General features: G+C 41.6%; 2 protein-coding genes and 1 pseudogene across 2 annotated transcripts in view; all 3 read left to right on the top strand.

Moving 5' to 3' along the window:
• Positions 1–22648, top strand: part of LOC139455692 (beta-ureidopropionase-like) — an 89762-nt gene that overhangs the window by 60224 nt on the left and 6890 nt on the right. Inside the window, exons 9-13 of the mRNA XM_071237242.1 lie at positions 5512–5593; positions 7195–7237; positions 17593–17619; positions 18363–18403; positions 18597–18683. Coding sequence (XP_071093343.1) covers positions 5512–5593; positions 7195–7237; positions 17593–17619; positions 18363–18403; positions 18597–18683 — 280 coding nt within the window. The remainder of the gene's footprint in view (positions 1–5511; positions 5594–7194; positions 7238–17592; positions 17620–18362; positions 18404–18596; positions 18684–22648) is intronic.
• Positions 993–1666, top strand: LOC139455932 (uncharacterized; annotated as a pseudogene).
• LOC139455977 (uncharacterized) lies at positions 2022–4567 on the top strand. Its single transcript, XM_071237503.1, has 4 exons — positions 2022–2117; positions 2262–2360; positions 2760–2918; positions 4274–4567. Exons 1-4 carry the CDS (start codon positions 2022–2024, stop codon positions 4565–4567), a joined length of 648 nt encoding a protein of 215 aa, XP_071093604.1.

Below are 22648 nucleotides of genomic sequence, written 5' to 3'. Positions count from 1 at the left end.
TGAGTTCTCAGGTAATGACCATCTGCAACTGTCTCAGGTAATGACCATCTGCAACTGTCTCAGGTAATGACCATCTGCAACTGTCTCAGGTAATGACCATCTGCAACTGTCTCAGGTAATGACCATCTGCAACTGTCTCAGGTAATGACCATCTGCAACTGTCTCAGAACTGAGTTCTCAGGGTAATGACCATCTGCAACTGTCTCAGGTCTTAGGTCTCAGGTAATGACCATCTGCAACTGTCTCAGGTCTTAGGTCTCAGGTAATGACCATCTGCAACTGTCTCAGGTAATGACCATCTGCAACTGTCTCAGGTCTCAGGTAATGACCATCTGCAACTGTCTCAGGTAATGACCATCTGCAACTGTCTCAGGTAATGACCATCTGCAACTGTCTCAGGTCTCAGGTAATGACCATCTGGAACTGTCTCAGGTAATGACCATCTACAACTGTCTCAGGTAATGACCATCTGCAACTGTCTCAGGTCTCAGGTAATGACTATCTGGAACTGTCTTAGGTAATGACCATCTGCAACTGTCTCAGGACTGAGATAATGACCATCTGCAACTGTCTCAGATAATGACCATCTGGAGCTGTCTCAGGACTGAGGTCTCAGGTAATGACCATCTGGAACTGTCTCAGGTAATGACCATCTGCAACTGTCTCAGGTAATGACCATCTGCAACTGTCTCAGGTCTCAGGTAATGACCATCTGCAACTGTCTCAGGTAATGACCATCTGCAACTGTCTCAGGACTGAGGTAATGACCATCTGCAACTGTCTCAGATAATGACCATCTGCAACTGTCTCAGGTCTTAGGTCTCAGGTAATGACCATCTGGAACTGTCTCAGGTAATGACCATCTGCAACTGTCTCAGGACTGAGGTAATGACCATCTGCAACTGTCTCAGGTAATGACCATCTGCAACTGTCTCAGGTAATGACCATCTGCAACTGTCTCAGGTAATGACCATCTACAACTGTCTCAGGTAATGACCATCTGCAACTGTCTCAGGACTGAGGTAATGACCATCTGCAACTGTCTCAGGACTGAGGTAATGACCATCTGCAACTGTCTCAGGTAATGACCATCTGCAACTGTCTCAGGACTGAGGTAATGACCATCTGCAACTGTCTCAGGACTGAGGTAATGACCATCTGCAACTGTCTCAGGACTGAGGTAATGACCATCTGCAACTGTCTCAGGTCTCAGGTAATGACCATCTGCAACTGTCTCAGGTAATGACCATCTGCAACTGTCTCAGGACTGAGGTAATGACCATCTGCAACTGTCTCAGATAATGACCATCTGCAACTGTCTCAGGACTGAGGTAATGACCATCTGGAACTGTCTCAGGTAATGACCATCTGCAACTGTCTCAGGACTGAGGTAATGACCATCTGCAACTGTCTCAGGTAATGACCATCTGCAACTGTCTCAGGTAATGACCATCTGCAACTGTCTCAGGTAATGACCATCTGCAACTGTCTCAGGTAATGACCATCTACAACTGTCTCAGGTAATGACCATCTGCAACTGTCTCAGGACTGAGGTAATGACCATCTGCAACTGTCTCAGGTAATGACCATCTGCAACTGTCTCAGGACTGAGGTAATGACCATCTGCAACTGTCTCAGGACTGAGGTAATGACCATCTGCAACTGTCTCAGGACTGAGGTAATGACCATCTGCAACTGTCTCAGGTCTCAGGTAATGACCATCTGCAACTGTCTCAGGTAATGACCATCTGCAACTGTCTCAGGACTGAGGTAATGACCATCTGCAACTGTCTCAGATAATGACCATCTGCAACTGTCTCAGGACTGAGGTAATGACCATCTGGAACTGTCTCAGGTAATGACCATCTGCAACTGTCTCAGGACTGAGGTAATGACCATCTGCAACTGTCTCAGGTAATGACCATCTGCAACTGTCTCAGGTAATGACCATCTGCAACTGTCTCAGGTAATGACCATCTGCAACTGTCTCAGGTAATGACCATCTACAACTGTCTCAGGTAATGACCATCTGCAACTGTCTCAGGACTGAGGTAATGACCATCTGCAACTGTCTCAGGACTGAGGTAATGACCATCTGCAACTGTCTCAGGTCTCAGGTAATGACCATCTGCAACTGTCTCAGGTAATGACCATCTGCAACTGTCTCAGGACTGAGGTAATGACCATCTGCAACTGTCTCAGGTAATGACCATCTGCAACTGTCTCAGGACTCAGGTAATGACCATCTGGAACTGTCTCAGGTAATGACCATCTGCAACTGTCTCAGGACTGAGGTAATGACCATCTGCAACTGTCTCAGGACTGAGGTAATGACCATCTGCAACTGTCTCAGGTCTCAGGTAATGACCATCTGCAACTGTCTCAGGTAATGACCATCTGCAACTGTCTCAGGACTGAGGTAATGACCATCTGCAACTGTCTCAGATAATGACCATCTGCAACTGTCTCAGGACTGAGGTAATGACCATCTGGAACTGTCTCAGGTAATGACCATCTGCAACTGTCTCAGGACTGAGGTAATGACCATCTGCAACTGTCTCAGGTAATGACCATCTGCAACTGTCTCAGGTAATGACCATCTGCAACTGTCTCAGGTAATGACCATCTGCAACTGTCTCAGGTAATGACCATCTACAACTGTCTCAGGTAATGACCATCTGCAACTGTCTCAGGACTGAGGTAATGACCATCTGCAACTGTCTCAGGACTGAGGTAATGACCATCTGCAACTGTCTCAGGTAATGACCATCTGCAACTGTCTCAGGACTGAGGTAATGACCATCTGCAACTGTCTCAGGACTGAGGTAATGACCATCTGCAACTGTCTCAGGACTGAGGTAATGACCATCTGCAACTGTCTCAGGACTGAGGTGATGACCATCTGCAACTGTCTGTATGTTTGTTAGTGCCTTTGTTTATCCTTCTTTGCTCTTGTATTCTTCAATATTACATGCCATTACCGTATATGACCATAGATAAGCCAATCTCATAGATAAGCCATATCTGTATCTGTATCAAAATGTTAAGCCGGACCACCAACCTGAAACTGCGTCTTGTCATGATCTGTCAACAAATGTTTCTGTGATGGAAATAGCGAGATCGCATGAAACCTCAATGCTGATTTGTCAAGTCGTTCCATGCAAAAAAAAGTATCCGACACTACACAAAAGTGCTACCGCATTACCCTGATTATGGTTATCATTATTTGAAGATATATAGTGAAACCAGCAATTGAAATAACACGATATCAAAATATATTATTTGTAGTAAAATAGCAGTTTAAGATACTATTTTTTTTCGATCATTGGTTTAAAATTCTTCTCTGTTATATTATTTTGTATGTTTTAATGTAATCACTGGTAGGTTGGGAGCAAACGTGTGTACAGCTGATTGCTATTTCCAGCCTAGTTTGAGACAATACACATTGTTATCTTGATCCCTGCATATAAAGCAATGTCTGGCATACCAAGAAATACAACCGAAATGGTAAATCATCATGTCTTGTGATGTTTAATCACAAATTTCACATTTTCATTGACAAAGTTTGTTATAGCTTTCTTTATGTATTCATCTGAAGCGATATGATGTAGTTTTTTTACCTACAGAAAAAGAGTTTGATAAAAGTGTAACCCATAGCCGACCCCTTTCTGCAGAATCTATTTTCTGGTCCTCAAAATTTGGCTTATCTACAATATCACTTCTAAACACTCGCTACCGCTAAACAAAGATCCGAGGACATCCCATTGTGTGTCATGTCAGATCAGGAAAGTGCCAGTCGGAATGTGTCTTCTGATCATGCAACCCCGAAAAGGTTAACACGGGGTATTTTGAACAACAGTTACTGGCTGTACAACTGAATCTGTCAAAATCATTGTCTGAATTCATTGAAAATCATTGATGAAAGCTTCTGTTTCAGTAAGCAACTTCTATATTACTACTACTTTATTACTCATGACAGATATTGTTTGACTACACTGAAAGGCAAAAGAAACGTCATGTGGATGTATCATGTAAATATCTTTATTTTCAAATGCTTATATATGTATGTAAAGACATCGGAAAATTAATGGTCTGGGGAATGTTTTTGCGAATTGTGAATTTGGGGAGGCACCAGAAGACATCACAGCTGGAGGGTTCAAAATCAGTACCTGGTGTGGCCACCATGGGCGTTGACTACAGCCACACATCTCCTGTACATGAAGTGGACTAGCCTGTTGATGAAGGCCATTGGGATATGAGCCCATATCCTCAGGAGCGCTACACACAGTTCTGCTGCAGTTGTCGGCCTTGGGTGTACGTCGTTGAGTTGGATCTCATCCCACAAGTGTTCAGTGGGATTCAAATTCGGACTGAGGGCAGGCCAAGGCATGATTTGGATGTTGTGCTGCTGGGGGAAGTGCCTGGTGACTCTGGCAGTGTGGGGACGGGCGTTGTCTTGCTGAAAGGTGTGATAACGGGGAAAAAAAGGCACGATATGGGGTCTGAAGACTTGGTCAATGTAGCGGAGAGCTGTGATGCCATTACCCTGCCTGGACCAACATTCTGAAAGACCACAGGTCCGATTCCACCCCAAACCATGATGCTTGGGCCGCCCCACGGGTCTCGTTCCATAACACAAGCATCAGCATAACGTTCGCCCCTCCTTCGCCAGACCCTGACTCTGCCATCCACCGTTGAAACACAGTAGCGACTTTTATCAGTGAAGATGATTCTTCTCCATTGCTGTTGACATCAATTTTGATGCTGCCTGGCCCATTGCAGTCGGGTCTGTCGGTGACGATCTCTCAGGATGGGGAGGACAGTGGCACGAGATGTTGTTGGCAGTTAGGCGATGTCGAACTGTACGATCACTGATGGCATGCTGGTGGTTTCCAATGGTTTGCCAAGCTGTTTCAGTGGCCATTCGGAATCGGTTCTGCAGATGTTGGCGTATCATGAACCGATCTTGTCTGGGAGTCGTGACTCTAGGACGACCACTGCGCGGTTGGTCGTCAGTGGTTTTGGTGGTGTTGTGGCGATGTTGCAAATGATATATTGTTCTGACGTTGACATTGAATGCATTTGCAACGACCTGTGCACTCTGGCCTGATTGCAGTCTTCTGATCGCTTGTTGTCTCTCATTTCCTGATGATCTTGGCATGGCTGATGGATCGAAATAACAAAAGCCAGTTTAACAGTTTTGGGTGTCTTTTATACCCATACCATCCACGATATGCACGTGCATCATGTTTTTGACAAGACTTTTTGGCAACTGAGTCCCACTGCACTTTTGGAGGCTGCGTTTGGGCAAAGCAATCCATTTTATACTCAATTGTTAAATGGACTTTAAGACAACAAAAAGAAGCTGTCAAACGATTAATGAGTTTATTGACCACAGAACATGTAACTGCCAGTGTCTGTTAAGTTTTATCAGTATTTTCAGAAGTGACGTTTCTTTTGCCTTTCAATGTATATTACTGACACTTATTAAATCTCTTTTCTGGCTTCCAGTGAAACAATGTGGCCGATTGAAGCTCGGTGTGCAGCTATTGCAAACACATACTACAGTGTGGCCATCAACAGAGTAGGCACGGTATGTACACACACACACACACACACACACACACACACACACACACACACACACACACACAATACACATCACACACACTCACAATACACATCACACACATACTCACAGTACACATCATAATAGACATCACACACACACCAAATACACATCACCCACACCTAATATACATCACAACCCCAATAGACATGACATGCATCCAATACCCAATTCACATCCACACCCAATACACATCACACACCCAATACACATCACAACCCTAATACAAGTGACACACACACTCATAATAGACATCATACACATCACACACACCCAATACACATCACACACACACACACACAATACACATCACACACACACACTTGTCATACACATCACATACACACCAAGTACACATCATTCACACACACACACCCAGTACACATCACACACACACACTTCACATCACACTACACATCACACACACTCACAATACACATCACACACACTCATAATAGACATCACACACACACCCAATTCACATCACACACACCTAATACACATCACACACACACCCAATACACATCACACTCCCAATACACATCACAACCCCAATACACATCACACACACATTAATAATAGACATCACACACACACTCCAAATAGACATCACACACACACCCAATACACATCACACACACCTAATACACATCACACACACACACCCAATACACATCACACACCAAATACACATCACAACCCCAATACACATCACACACACATTTATAATAGACATCACACACACCCAATACACATCACACACACACAGTACACATCACACACACACTCATAATACACATCAAACACACCCAATATACATCACACACACACCCAATACACACACACACACACACACACACACACACACACACTCACAATACACATCACACACACTCACAATACACATCACACACACACACAATACACATCACACACACACACAATACACATCACACACACACACACACTCATAATACACATCACACACACACACTCACACAATACACATCACACACAATACACATCACACACATAATACACATCACACACACAATACACATCACACACACACTCACAATACACATCACACACACCCAATACACATCACACACACACACACACACAATACACATCACACACACACACACCCAATACACATCACACACACAATACACATCACACACACCCTCACAATACACATCACACACACAAACATTCACAATACACATCACACACACCCAATACACATCTCACACACACACAATACACATCACACACACACTCGTAATACACATCACACACACACTCGTAATACACATCACACACACACCCAGTACACATCATTCACACCAAACCCAGTACACATCTTTCACACACACACCCAGTACACATCACACATACACAATACACATCACACAAGCAAGCACATGACTTAACTACTATGGACACTGTAAACTGGTCTGTCATATTTAAGTGTTATTCTTTGGTGGAATAAACACATTGATCTGATTTGCTTTGAGCACATGTCTGCCAATAGTGAGGAGCTCAGGTTTCTTCTGTTACAGGAACACTTCCCCAATGAGTTTACGTCTGGATCGGGCCAACCAGGTGAGTAGGCTATTCCATCACAACAGGGAATAATTGGTGTTGATGTTAATTCTCTCACTGGACAGGCTTGATGCTAACTTCACATACACCTGTTCGCAGATTCTGAGTATGTTATTTGTTATGAAGCAGACCCAAACATTGGTATGACTTTCTATAATTTGGTAGCTGAAAGCATGGGACTTGCATTGGGCATGTGTTTTTTCCAGTCTTCATTCCGGTTGACCTACACATGCCGAACACGTGGTTTCCCCAGCCAACTCTTTCTTATCACCCAACTGTTGAGATGTGTAATGATATTAGAGAGTATATTTTGCTTTTTTTCACCAAGTCCCTCCACTATCTTGTCTAATTTATATTAGTAATTGAGGGAAAATGGGAACCCAACAATAAATCGCCCTACATGTCATGTAAAGAAAAGTAGTTGTGTTTGTTCCACCTCTGATTCACATGTTGTGTTTGTCATGATTGTGGCACACAAAACAAGACATGTCGTCTTCCATGTTCCCATTTCATGGATAATTCTTTAGTTTTATTTATGTAGCTACAAAAACTGGTGACCAAATTCTAAAAACATGGAGAAGCCCAAGACCAAGCCAGTTGCCCCCACCGATCCCTTCGTAAAATCATCTTACAGTTTCTACTTTACCCTCCTTATCGGTGAATGGAGACGGGGTCTCCAACAACTTCCTTACTGACGACATTCCGTTGGAGCAACCAGCAGCCTTAATTGTTCCCTTGGTTCCCTCCAAAGACATACTGCAGATAGGGATCGACAGAACCAGGATCTCGCTCACTAGGGTCGAGGCTCTTCATCCAAGATTTGCCATTCCTAGGTTTGATCCCATTCTTATGACTTATGACCAACACAGCTGGATTTGATACCCTCCACATTGTAATCGTATCAGCACAGAATACTTCATCACTTCCAACTACTTCAGCTCAACCAACTGTTATAGACGTGAGCAAAATGCAGTCTCTTACCCTAGGATCAGCCATTCCTACCTTGCCTTCACAATTTCCAATACTGCAGTTGTTATATCAACCGAGCCGCTATCGTCACTGCTTGTACAAGTTTGTTGGCAAACCTTTCAAATTGGTGTTCCTCCCAGGACCACCGCAGTACCAAGAGTCAGCAATTTGCTGGTTCAGCGTACTTACAAGGATCGATGGACCTCTCATGGTGGGCACACCTCCAAGGTTCGGCGAACATCCCAGGATCAGTGCACAACCAAGGATTACCTCATTATTGGGAATGCTACACCCACTGGATGGACATGGATCCTCTTTTGCAAGAATACTCTTGCGTGGATATTATGATTTTCCTTATCTGGATTCCCGCTCCGGGCATGGATTTTCTTCTCGCAGAGAGTTACCTGATAATTGTCATGGGGGATAACGCTTGCCGTGTTACAATGCCATGTTAGTCACTCTCTGGCATGTAGTCGTAACGCTTCACTGGACAAAATATCATCCATTCCAAAAAATCCAAGACTTGGAAATACCACCATTCCAATTGGAAATATGACCATTCCAATATTTGGAAAGGTCATATTTCCAAGCTTGGATTAGTTTGGATTTGTTTGGATTTGTTTGGATTTGTTTGGAAATGTTTGGAAATGTTTGGATACAACATGTCATAATCATATCTGTTAAAAGTTGTACAACTTTTGACCTTATGTGAGATTAGTAATGACATGAAAGTAAATAATTAAGAGTGTTTTGGCACTATGTACCACGAAAAGACCAAATCATGAGCAAATTTAACTAAAAGAAATTCTGTCATTTAAAGTGGCTACTCTTTATATATAATTTCTTATCTTCCTTGTCTATAATCATATGACATTGACTTTGAACTTTGAACAATTAAACAAACATTTTGTTTTCCCATACCTCCTTACGGTTGTCGTAGAACAAAGACCGTTTTGAGAATATAGAGGGCCTCATTATTATAATTTGAACTAATATACATATGTACATAACAGTACTAGGTATAAATGAATTTTGATAAGTGTTCGTACAAGAATATGAACTTCGAATTATCTCGGAATTATGCGCAACACATAGGGCTGAACATTTTATAATTGTTCTGGAACTATCTGACGGTAATCCAAAACAGGGAACAAGATTTCGTCAAATGAATCATCTAGCCAGGAATGCATCGATTTAAATGCTGACAAAATGAATAAACATATCTGGAACAGAGTAGACTGTTCATGTGGACAATTATATGCTACGTCTATTGCCATTGAAGTTTATCACCCCATGTTATAGCATTTGTTTCATATTAAAGATAGAAACCAAATAAATGGGACAATTAGTTGTTATGAATTAGCTTTACCTCTGTGACATATCACACAACTAAATGTGAACATGTTTATCAAATAATCAATTACAGTAATTAACCTAGTGTCCTTATTTATACACAATTTAATTACGTATTGGGGTACAATATATAATACACATATACACGGAATGATTTCTTATTTTGTCAATTTAATCATAACCCAAATCATACAAATCAAAGTGTGAAAGTAGTGACTAACTTTATGATCAAGGGTATAAATACTCAATTGTATCTATTAATCCTAATAGTATAACAATAAACCCTGTGAATATACTGAGCATATTTAGATACATCCGGATCTACGACCGCAGCCATATAATCAATCAAGGAAAGTATATTAGATTGAATTACAAATGTGCTATCACTTAAACAAAATTTTCCGTTATCCACGTAAGCCTAAGCCTGGGAGAAATAAAGTTCTGTTCTGTTCTGAAGACGCCGTCATTAGTTGGCGCCAGTCTAGACTGTCCAATCAACGTGAATATACAAACCGTGATGTTACTTGACCAGTTGATGACACCTGTCAACTCAAAGTGCCCCTGGTCCTCCACCCACCATGTGTAATACTTCAGCGTACTTGATTGTTTAATTTGCAGTTATATCACTGTTAGGCTGAGTGATGAGAGAATATATTTTGTTTGTTTTTGTTAACGATCGTTTCCATTTTCAACGTGGTAACCTTATAAGTGGCTAACTTTTTTATCATGATGAAATGAAACCTATTAAAATAATCAGAGGGAACGACGATCGCATTTTTCGCATAAATGTCATGCTCGCATTAATTTCATGATTTACTGAAGATAGATTTGAACATTTCTGAGCAACGATCATGTTTGGGTAAGGGAAGTAATCTTGTCTCCGCTTGCAATTGGATTCAGTTCCGAGATCGCAGCTTGACTGTTCGGTACGGCCGAAAGGCGGCATCCATGTTGTTCACGCTCCGCTGATCACGGGGCCTCATTTGTCTGTATTCTGCTTATGAGCCGGGATGCGCATGAAACACTGGTGTCAAAACGAATATATTTACCAATTATACGTACGGTCAATTAGCCAGTCCAAGAGACAATACCCTGGTTCTACCACCTTTAGGTGTAATTACGTCGCATGCCCCTGGTTCACGGTTCGTCTGATCTCCCGTCATAAAACCACGATGTTTATTTACCTGGAGCCTCCGACAGCGCCGACTTCCTGCGTACATGTACGTACATGGCAAAAAATGATTTGACAGTTGTTTGACGGAATCAATCAATAATTATTGACACGGTGATGTAATTAAAATTTGTCACTATTCACAACTCCTATTTTTATTTTTCTATTGTTCAGCTGTATTTTCGACCAGTTTTATATGTATAAAAAATCTTCTCTTGTATTTATAAACCAAACCTAAAAACATTATATAAGAACAATTGTGTTTTTAAACCGTAAGTTTTCTATTAAAACAACCATGCAAGTAAGATTTCAGCCGTAATATTACTTTAGTCACTCCACAGATTACACATCTTATATGCTGCAAACGCAGCGAATGTAATACTACTACGTCACAGCTGCCTCGGTAATTAAGGGCTGGAATGTTTTTGTGAAAGCAGTTAGAGCAGACGAATTTTCCCCCTCGCTGTATAAAGGCGGTCGCTAACCATACATGTGTATTTTTACTGTTTTTGGCTTGATTTGATATTCCTTTGGTGAAAACAAATGTTCAATTGTGAAAGCAAACCCTTTTCCCCTGAACGTTAAAAGACAGCTGACTTTGTTTTTGTCTGAAATATCAACGTTTGGAGTCGTTTATATATTCGAAAACCATATTATGGTTAATATTTATAATATGGACAATGGTAAAATTCATTATCACAGTTTAAGTGCTATTCACAAATGTATGTAAATCTACTTCGTGATGAATGAAGCATGGCAATAAATGTATGCATCTGATTCTTCATTTGTTCTGTATTCTTTGACGAGAATGAGTTTCGTTAATGATGATCACTCTCAAGATTTTTTCATAAGAGGATAGTTATGAAAAATATATATATAAGTATAGGCGGTCTGTGCACATGTGGTGAAACTGATACCTCATTGATTTGCTAATCGGGACTTGGAAATCATAGTCTGTCATTAAATTGATTTTAAAATATATGGTTTTGACTGTAGTACGTCCTGACATCATAATATTATGTTGTAAACAACTTATCTTATCTTATGTTAAGTAAAACAATTATTGATAACTTCCTGAATTCCAATTGTTCAATGAACAGAACTATTCACAGCTCTGGCGTGAGACAACAATAAATTAGATGTTACCAAAGATTGTCCATTTTATGATCTTAGGCACATGTCGGCGCACTTACATGTGAGCCGTCTAGACGACTGTCTGTTTTGTAATTAAATGGCAGCTGCCATCCATCCGAATACTTAATCTTGAGACCTATTAGTTGTCTCATAATTAACCAAAACATAAGCCCAAGAAACCAAACTCTAGCTCGCAAACACCCCTTACTCACCACAATATCCTAAAGAATAACTAACTACCTCAATGAACACCAAACTCAAAATCTTAAACAAAACTGCAAAAAATCAAATATCTTCACCTCTAAACTCAAAATAGACACAACGCTAGCTAACCAAATAAATAAACAAACCGACCCAAACATAGCTAAAACCACCACACTTGCATACATACACGAAAATTGGCCAAATGGGTGTCACATATACACTGACGGATCTTCAGACCCGATCTCCAACCACACAGGCTTCGGAGTCCATACCACACAACCAGTTATATCCACACAATCTTACCGACTCCCTAACAACCAATCTATATTCACGGCCGAACTTATGGGCATGGCCTCAGCCCTGCATAATCATCAATCTAAAAACAACAATAAAATCCTAATTCTCACCGACTCCTTTAGTGGACTACAAGCCCTCCGAAACAAAAATACCAAAAAACGACCTAAATTAATAAACCAAATACTTAAAAGCTCCAACGACCTAACAAAAGCAGGCAAACAAATAACCTTCTTGTAGATCCCCGCCAACGTAGGAATTTACGGCAACGAAAGCGCCGATAAAGCAGCTAAATTATCTCTTACAATACCAGAAATAAGCCTAAACCTACCAAGCTCAAAATCAGAAATTAGAAGTGTAAACAAACAAAAAATAACCAAAAAATTGCATAATCAATATCAAAACTCAAATAGCCAAATCAAAAAAGTGCTCAGAAAACCACTAGCCAAACCTAAAATCCTACACCCCTCTAAAAAAATTGACAGATTAATTACAAAACTCCAAACTGAACACACAAACCTAAATAACCACCTAAAGAAACTTAAAAGACACACCACAGGCAACTGCCCCCACTGCAAACAACCCGAAACCACAGAACACGCACTCATCCACTGCACCCACTACCAAACACACAGAACCACTCTACAAACCACCCTCAATCTAAATAAGGTTCCTACTCTAGATGAAACACTAAACCCTCAAAATAAACTAGAAAACTTCAAGGCCCTAGGCGTATTCCTAATCAAAACAGACCTAATTAAGCGCATCTAAAAACTAATTAATCTACCAATCCAAAATCCAATAAACATACAAACACCCACCTCACCCGGCTCCCTTAGTTCCCTCCTCAACCCACCTCGGCATTTATTCCAAATTTAAAAATCTCAAAAATTCCATATAAGCAACCCCTAAAAGTCCCTTCTTGGGTTGCACACACCACTTTCACCCTTTTCGGAATACACTAAATGGTCCGGCCAGGCCCTTGTGCAAAATACGCTGCAGTCAGAAAGCGCACGTTAAATCTTCTATATCAGTCAGTAGTTGTCTCAGCACTACACAATCAGCAATCTAAAAAACAAAACAAAAATCCTCATCCTAACCGACTCCCTCAGTGGACTACAAGACCTCAAAAATAAAAAACACTAAAAACCACCCCAAACTAATAAATCAAATACTCAATAGCTCAAACAACTTAACTAGGGCAGTTAAACAAATAGAGTTCATTTGGACCCCCGCCCACGTAGGAATCTTTGGAAATGAAAAGGCAGATAAAGCAGCAAAATTACCCCTTTAACTCCCAGAAATAATCTTAAACTTACCCAGCTCAAAATCAGAAATCAAAAGTCTCACTAAACAAAAATCAACAAAAAATGGCAAAATATATACCAAAACTTAAATAGCCAAATCAGGAAAGTACTCAAAAAAACCTAAATAAACCAAAAATACTACACCCATCCAAAAAAATCGACAGAATAATTACTAAACTACAAACAGGCCGCACCAAACTAAATAATCATCGTAAAATAGCTGAACTACACACAACAGGAAACTGCCCACATTGCAAACAACAAGAAACACCAGATCACGTACTCATTCACTGCACACACTACCAAACACACCGAACAACACTACAGACCACCCTAAATCTTAAAACCGGACTTACACTAGAATCAATCCTAAATCCATAAAAAACAGGACTAATTAGTCGCATTTAATCCCCAAATAAAATAATAAAACCAAAACTACCTTATCTAACAACCACCCAACACACACAGCTCGCTTAGTTCGTCCCCCACCCACTCTTGGGATTTTCTTTCCAAATCTCAAAAATTCAAAATTACTATGTAAGCAACCCCTAAAGCCCCTAATTCATAGTCTGTTTATTGTTCAAATTACTGATAAAACATATTTTAACTTGTTCCTTCTAACCAAAATTTCCAAAGATATCCAAACAATTCCAAACCATTCCAAACCATTCCAAACCATTCCAAGTCATTCCAAACATTTCCAGTGTTGGAAATATGTTTGGAAATGTTGCCATTCCAATTTTGGATTTTTTGGAAAGATCGATCTTTCCAAGCTTTGGAAAGTTTGGAATGAGCGATCTTTCCAAAGCATTCCAACGTTCATTCCAAGATGGAATGGACGCTATTTGGTCTTGTGCTTTGAGCCACTTGTCAGTTCCCACACAGGTCGTTCCTCCTGGATCAGCAGCTCCTGTTTTACCTGACAAGTGTTCGGTGATTTGGCATGCCAATGCATCATTGAAAAATTCTGTACTATTGTCAACCATCACTTCCCTTTGATGAAGGAGGACACACTATCAGTTTAATTCTTCACAGCTGATATTTCCTGCCTTTACGATGACCACGGCTTGTGTGCACAAGGACACACGTTCACCGTCTACAGTTATCCCGCATTCAGCCATACTGTATTGTCATAATTGGTACCCACCTGACCCGGGAACCCGAGAGACCCGTCCCAGCCCTAATCCAAATAATTTCGAAGTGTCAGATGTCACAGAGATATCTTTGCTAGTGCACTGCCTTCTACAGGGAACTGGCTGCACATACACCGTTATGTCTTTTCTTCATCTGCTGTACAGTTATTAACTGTTTGTCACATGATAGTGTTGTGTGTGTGAGTTTTTTACCACATGCTGGGCAAGAACGTAGACTGGTGTGCCTGCCCTTGTGATGATTGACGCATTACAAACTTTGAGTAGCTGTGAAAGGAGTGGATATCAGTCTAGGCAAGGACCTATGTTTGAAATAGACATCAGCCTGTCATTCAGGTGGAACATTGCGTAGTGCTGTAGTATACACTTTTATTACAAAATGGGGAATTGCTGTCATACAGGTGGAACATTGCGTAGTGCTGTAGTATACACTTTTATTACAAAATGGGGTATTGCTGTCATACAGGTGGAACATTGTGTAGTGCTGTAGTATACACTTTTATTACAAAATGATGTTTTGCTGTCATACAGGTGGAACATTGTGTAGTGCTGTAGTATACGCTTTTATTACAAAATGGGGTATTGCTGTCATACAGGTGGAACATTGCGTAGTGCTGTAGTATACACTTTTATTACAAAATGGGGTTTTGCTGTCATACAGGTGAAACATTGTGTAGTGCTGTAGTATACACTTTTATTACAAAATGGGGTATTGCTGTCAAACAGGTGGAACATTGCGTAGTGCTGTAGTATACACTTTTATTACAAAATGGGGTATTGCTGTCATACAGGTGGAACATTGCGTAGTGCTGTAGTATACACCTTTATTACAAAATGGGGTCTTGCTGTCATACAGGTGGAACACTGCGTAGTGCTGTAGTATACACTTTTATTACAAAATGGGGTTTTGCTGTCATACAGGTGGAATATTGCGTAGTGCTGTAGTATACACCTTTATTACAAAATGGGGTATTGCTGTCATACAAGTGGAACATTGCATAGTGCTGTAGTGTACACCTTTATTACAAAATGGGGTATTGTTGTCATACAGGTGGAACATTGCATAGTTTCTCTTTTATTACAAAATGGGGTATTGCTGTCATACAAGTGAAACATTGCGTAGTGCTGTAGTGTACACCTTTATTACAAAATGGGGTATTGCTGTCATACAAGTGGAACATTGCATAGTGCTGTAGTATACACCTTTATTACAAAATGGGGTATTGCTGTCATACAGGTGGAACATTGCGTAGTGCTGTAGTATACACTTTTATTACAAAATGGGGTATTGCTGTCATACAGGTGGAACATTGCGTAGTGCTGTAGTATACACTTTTATTACAAAATGGGGTTTTGCTGTCATACAGGTGGAACATTGTGTAGTGCTGTAGTATACACTTTTATTACAAAATGGGGTTTTGCTGTCATACAGGTGGAACATTGCGTAGTGCTGTAGTATACACTTTTATTAAAAAATGGGGTCTTGCTGTCATACAGGTGGAACATTGCGTAGTGCTGTAGTATACACTTTAATAAAAAATGGGGTATTGCTGTCATACAGGTGGAATATTGCGTAGTGCTGTAGTATACACCTTTATTACAAAATGGGGTCTTGCTGTCATACAGGTGGAATATTGCGTAGTGCTGTAGTATACACTTTTATTAAAAAATGGGGTATTGCTGTCATACAGGTGGAATATTGCGTAGTGCTGTAGTATACACCTTTATTACAAAATGGGGTATTGCTGTCATACAAGTGGAACATTGCATAGTGCTGTAGTGTACACCTTTATTACAAAATGGGGTATTGTTGTCATACAGGTGGAACATTGCATAGTACACTTTTATTACAAAATGGGGTATTGCTGTCATACAGGTGGAACATTGCGTAGTGCTGTAGTATACACTTTTATTACAAAATGGGGTATTGCTGTCATACAGGTGGAACATTGCGTAGTGCTGTAGTATACACTTTTATTACAAAATGGGGTATTGCTGTCATACAGGTGGAACATTGCGTAGTGCTGTAGTATACACTTTTATTACAAAATGGGGTATTGCTGTCATACAGGTGGAACATTGCGTAGTGCTGTAGTATACACTTTTATTACAAAATGGGGTATTGCTGTCATACAGGTGGAACATTGCGTAGTGCTGTAGTATACACTTTTATTACAAAATGGGGTTTTGCTGTCATACAGGTGGAACATTGTGTAGTGCTGTAGTATACACTTTTATTACAAAATGGGGTATTGCTGTCATACAGGTGGAACATTGCGTAGTGCTGTAGTATACACCTTTATTACAAAATGGGGTATTGCTGTCATACAGATGGAACATTGCGTAGTGCTGCAGTATACACTTTTATTACAAAATGGGGTATTGCTGTCAAACAGGTGGAACATTGCGTAGTGCTGTAGTATACACTTTTATTACAAAATGGGGTATTGCTGTCATACAGATGGAACATTGCGTAGTGCTGCAGTATACACTTTTATTAAAAAATGGGGTATTGCTGTCATACAGGTGGAACATTGCATAGTGCTGTAGTATACACTTTTATTAAAAAATGGGGTATTGCTGTCATACAGGTGGAACATTGCGTAGTGCTGTAGTATACAAGAAACAACAAACTCAGTCAGGCTGCTGATTCAGCTCAGACATTGCCCATGCAAAGATGGACAACCTATAATACTGAAGTCAACTTTGTTTCACTCAATGGTTATATTATTATAAATTATGATTAAGATGACTTTATTTATATTTTGACAGCTCATAAAGACTTTGGCCACTTCTACGGTAGGAATTTTAAAAAAGTCATTTAAAAATTTGATCTAACTGTAGACAGCATCACTTACACAGTGAATCTGTGGCTGACTGTAGACAGCATCACTTACACAGTGAATCTGTGGCTGACTGTAGACAGCATCACTTACACAGTGAATCGGTGGCTGACTGTAGACAGCATCACTTACACAGTGAATCTTTGGCTGACTGTAGACAGCATCACTTAAACAGTGAATCTGTGGCTGACTGTAGACAGCATCACTTACACAGTGAATCTGTGGCTGACTGTAGACAGCATCACTTACACAGTTGACCGTAGACAGCATCACTTACACAGTGAATCTTTGGCTGACTGTAGACAGCATCACTTACACAGTGAATCTGTGGCTGACTGTAGACAGCATCACTTACACAGTGAATCTTTGGCTGACTGTAGACAGCATCACTTACATAGTGAATCTGTGGCTGACTGTAGACAGCATCACTTACACAGTGAATCTGTGGCTGACTGTAGACAGTATCACTTACACAGTGAATCTGTGGCTGACTGTAGACAGCATCACTTACACAGTAAATCTGTGGCTGACTGTAGACAGCATCACTTACACAGTGAATTAGTTGTTGACTTTTTAAGTTAAACAGTCTGAAAAAACAAAATGGTTGCTCACCATTGCATACTCAGAATGTTAAAGCATCTTAATTTTTGGTGTGTTACACCAATGTTTACTGAGCCAGTTTTGATGTCCTTGTTGCAGGCTCGAGCTATGTCGCTGGTCCAGATGGAAGCCGCACCCCGGTCAGTACATTACACTTTAACAGTTGATGATTTTGTTTGAAACTGCTGTTTCACTGCTTAAACACTTTATTCTTTGATTGCCGAAAGAACTTAAGGAATATAATTACTATTGTTCAAGTCTGCAGTAATGACATTGGGGATGGTGTGTTCCCTGAAAGGATGATGCTATAGTGAATTCTGTGTTGCATTGCAGTCACTGTCTCGTACACGTGATGGGTTGCTGGTGACTGAGATGGACCTCAACTTGTGTCGCCAGGTGAACGACAGGTGGAGTTTCAGGGTAGGTTGAACAGGTGGAGTTTCAGGGGAGGTTGGACAGGTGGTGTTTCAGGGTAGGTTGGATAGGTGAATGACAGGTGGTGTTGCAGGGGAGGTTGGATAGGTGAATGACAGGTGGAGTTTCACGGGAGGTTGGACAAGTGAATGACAGGTGGAGTTTCAGGGTAGGTTGGACAGGTGAATGACAGGTGGAGTTTCAGGGTAGGTTGGATAGGTTAATGACAGGTGGAGTTTCAGGGTAGGTTGGACAGGTAGAGTTTCAGGGGAGGTTGGACAGGTGGAGTTTCAGGGTAGGTTGGATAGGTGAATGACAGGTGGTGTTGCAGGGGAGGTTGGATAGGTGAATGACAGGTGGAGTTTCACGGGAGGTTGGACAAGTGAATGACAGGTGGAGTTTCAGGGGAGGTTGGACAGGTGAATGACAGGTGGAGTTGCAGGGAAAGTTGGGACAGGTGAATGACAGGTGGAGTTGCAGGGGGGTTGGACAGGTGAATGACAGGTGGAGTTGCAGGGTAGGTTGGACAGGTGAATGACAGGTGGTGTTTTAGGGTAGGTTGGACAGGTGGAGTTTCAGGGGAGGTCTGACTGGTCAAGTTGCAGGGTAGGTTGGACAGGTGGAGTTTCAGGGTAGGTTGGACAGGTGAATGGCAGGTGGAGTTTCAGGGTAGGTTGGACAGGTGAATGACAGGTGGAGTTTCAGGGTAGGTTGGATAGGTGAATGACAGGTGGAGTTTCAGGGGTAGGTTGGACAGGTGGAGTTTCAGGGGAGGTTGGACAGGTGGAGTTTCAGGGTAGGTCGGATAGGTGAATGACAGGTGGAGTTTCACGGGAGGTTGGACAGGTGAATGACAGGTGGAGTTTCAGGTGAGGTTGGACAGGTGAATGACAGGTGGTGTTTCAGGGTAGGTTGGATAGGTGAATGACAGGTGGAGTTGCAGGGTAGGTTGGACAGGTGAATGACAGGTGTTGTTTTAGGGTAGGTTGGACAGGTGGAGTTTCAGGGGAGGTCTGACTGGTCAAGTTGCAGGGTAGGTTGGACAGGTGGAGTTTCAGGGTAGGTTGGACAGGTGAATGACAGGTGGAGTTTCAGGGTAGGTTGGATAGGTGAATGACAGGTGGAGTTTCAGGGTAGGTTGGACAGGTGGAGTTTCAGGGGAGGTTGGACAGGTGGAGTTTCAGGGTAGGTCGGATAGGTGAATGACAGGTGGAGTTTCAGGGTAGGTTGGATAGGTGAATGACAGGTGGAGTTTCACGGGAGGTTGGACAGGTGAATGACAGGTGGAGTTTCAGGTGAGGTTGGACAGGTGAATGACAGGTGGTGTTTCAGGGTAGGTTGGATAGGTGAATGACAGGTGGTGTTTCAGGGTAGGTTGGATAGGTGAATGACAGATGGAGTTGCAGGGGAGGTCTGACAGGTGGAGTTTCAGGGGAGGTTGGACAGGTGAATGAGAGGTGGAGTTTCAGGGGAGGTTGGACAGGTGAATGACAGGTGAAGTTTTAGGGTAGGTTGGACAGGTGAATGACAGGTGGAGTTTCAGGGGAAGTTGGACAGGTGAATGACAGGTGGAGTTTCACGGGAGGTTGGATAGGTGAATGACAGGTGGAGTTTCACAGGAGGTTGGACAGGTGAATGACAGGTGGAGTTTCAGGGGAGGTTGGACAAGTTGACGGGTGATCTTAAGGGTGGATGGACAACAATTTTTTCCAATGTTTTAGGCAATGCTTGTAACCATGAATATATAATGGATATCACCCACATTCACCACAAATAACATGGTTTTAGGGTTGACAATTTAATGCTTTTTATATGCCTGCAACCACTACACCCCATATTTCAGCACCCTACAACTATATAATTCTTGTGAATACCCTACCTCTATTACATCATAGCCACAAATTCCTGTTTATGCTGAGACTACAAATTTAAATATTTAAATACATTTTCAACAGATGTCCTCTTCAGTGGCAACATATCTAATAGTTGTGAGGGAAACCCTATCCCTCTACAGAGACACCACTGCGCATGTGCAAGGCGGGAATCACCTCACTTCTTTCCTGTATGTCCAGATGACAACAAGGATAATTTTTGTTTGATACATTTGTACACGTGATTGCTGTTCCACACTTACAAGCCACACTAGATCATCACTAAAGACGAGCAGTGAGCAGTTCTACATGCAGAGAACAAGGGGGTATAAGAAGTTAGAAGTCTCCAGTAAGTCATCAGTAATGAGGACTTCATCCCAAAAGCAGACACCCATCTGTTCAGTTTGTGGGCAACATCAAATCACTGGTGACCCTCATCCTAGGTGCATATCGTGCAAAAAGCACTTGCACACAAAATCATGGTGCAGTTATTGCAAACCTTTGTCCAAGGAGAAGTTTGGAAAATTTTCTTGGCCATGGCTCAATGACCCTGACTATTAAAAGAATTGGAGAACGTCAGCAAAGTCAGCGTCAGTCCATTGTGACATCTATCAAAGAGAATCACATGGGTGACAAACGAGTGTCGCGTGGGGACGCCGTCTCTCCTTCTAAGGAGTGATCTCGTCGCTCATCCTACTCTCCCAGTATAGTTAAGGAACCGATATACCTTTCAGGTTTTAACGTAACCAGTCACGTACATCCGGAAGTTCAATGACCCTGATTATAAAAAAAACACAAGAGCGTCAGCAAAATATTCATCTGCTTTCTATACAAAAAGTGATTAAGTCCATTGTGACGCCTAAAGATAATCACGTGGGTGACAAGCGAGGCTCGCGTGGGGACGCCGTCTCACCTTCTGAGGAGAAGAGATCTCATCGCTCATCCCACTCTCCCAATATAGTTAAGGTATTGATGTACCAATCAGGTTTTAATGTAACCAGTCACATACACCCGGAAGCGGCTGGTAATCTAGGCTTGGAAGAGCAAACCGATTTCCACTCTATGCCACGTTTCCCCTTTAACTTAAATGAGTTCACGGAAAAAATACCTATTCCATGTCTGTAATGATTGACAAACGTATGCAATCAATATCTCATGAAATCTCATATCTAAAAGAATCTGTCGCACAACACGAGATTCAAAAGAGATCTAAGGCTGTATATGACACAGCAGACATGCATGCAGTCAAGCTGAAACAGAGTATTATGAGGACAGTAGGAGAGTCATAAAAAGAGATCAGGATCTCATAGATCCTATCCCCATCACGCACATCATAGGGTAGATCATGAATCACGGACATCACATCACAGTGTGTATTTCACCTTCTAGCCACTGTGATAGACGAGCTGACAACAAAACTCGTGCAAATCATGATAGATTTCCCAAGCATGCACCATGCCACAGTCCAGTTATGCGGGCGGGGAAAGTGAAGTGGATGTTACGTCACAATCATACAGTTATAGAACACATGATTCCCGCTCCGCTAGCCATAGATCAGTTGACCAGGATTATTCTACCCCCAGCCATATGTCCTAACCCGAGTGGAGCCTGAGCAGGGGTGCGGTTTTATCGCTAACACTGGTTCTTCATGCAATGGGGACTCTACTATGGGGGATAATTACAAACCAAATAATTATTCCATTAAAGACATCATTGAAGAACTTTATATTCTGATGCCGGCCCTAAAAGCAGATAACAAAGTCAGAAGGCTACCAAACCCTTGTTAGAACATGCTGGGTATGAAGAACCTATCAGCAAAACTGAAGAATTTCATTCCCTCTCCTATCCGGCATACATTGATGACGTCATCAAGAAAATCGAAGCATCATTGAACGCTTCATCGGCGCATAATATCAGACTTAGTATGCCTGCTATTAATAAAAGTGCTTACAAGACACACGATGCTCCCTTCGCACAACAGCCTAGTATTGATGAAGCATTTCATGATCTTGTCAAGAAACCTAACATCAGGATGCATGTTGACATGGCCAAAATCAGGGACTTCGACAACATCAATAAACAATGATTAACATCAAGTTA

This window comes from Haliotis cracherodii, unplaced genomic scaffold (genome assembly GCF_022045235.1).
Source record: "Haliotis cracherodii isolate W230 unplaced genomic scaffold, xgHalCrac1.p SCAF_11, whole genome shotgun sequence".
Classification (NCBI taxonomy): Eukaryota; Metazoa; Mollusca; class Gastropoda; order Lepetellida; family Haliotidae; genus Haliotis; species Haliotis cracherodii.
Note: the sequence above shows the minus strand (reverse complement) of the source record. Positions and strands in the feature narration are given on the sequence as shown.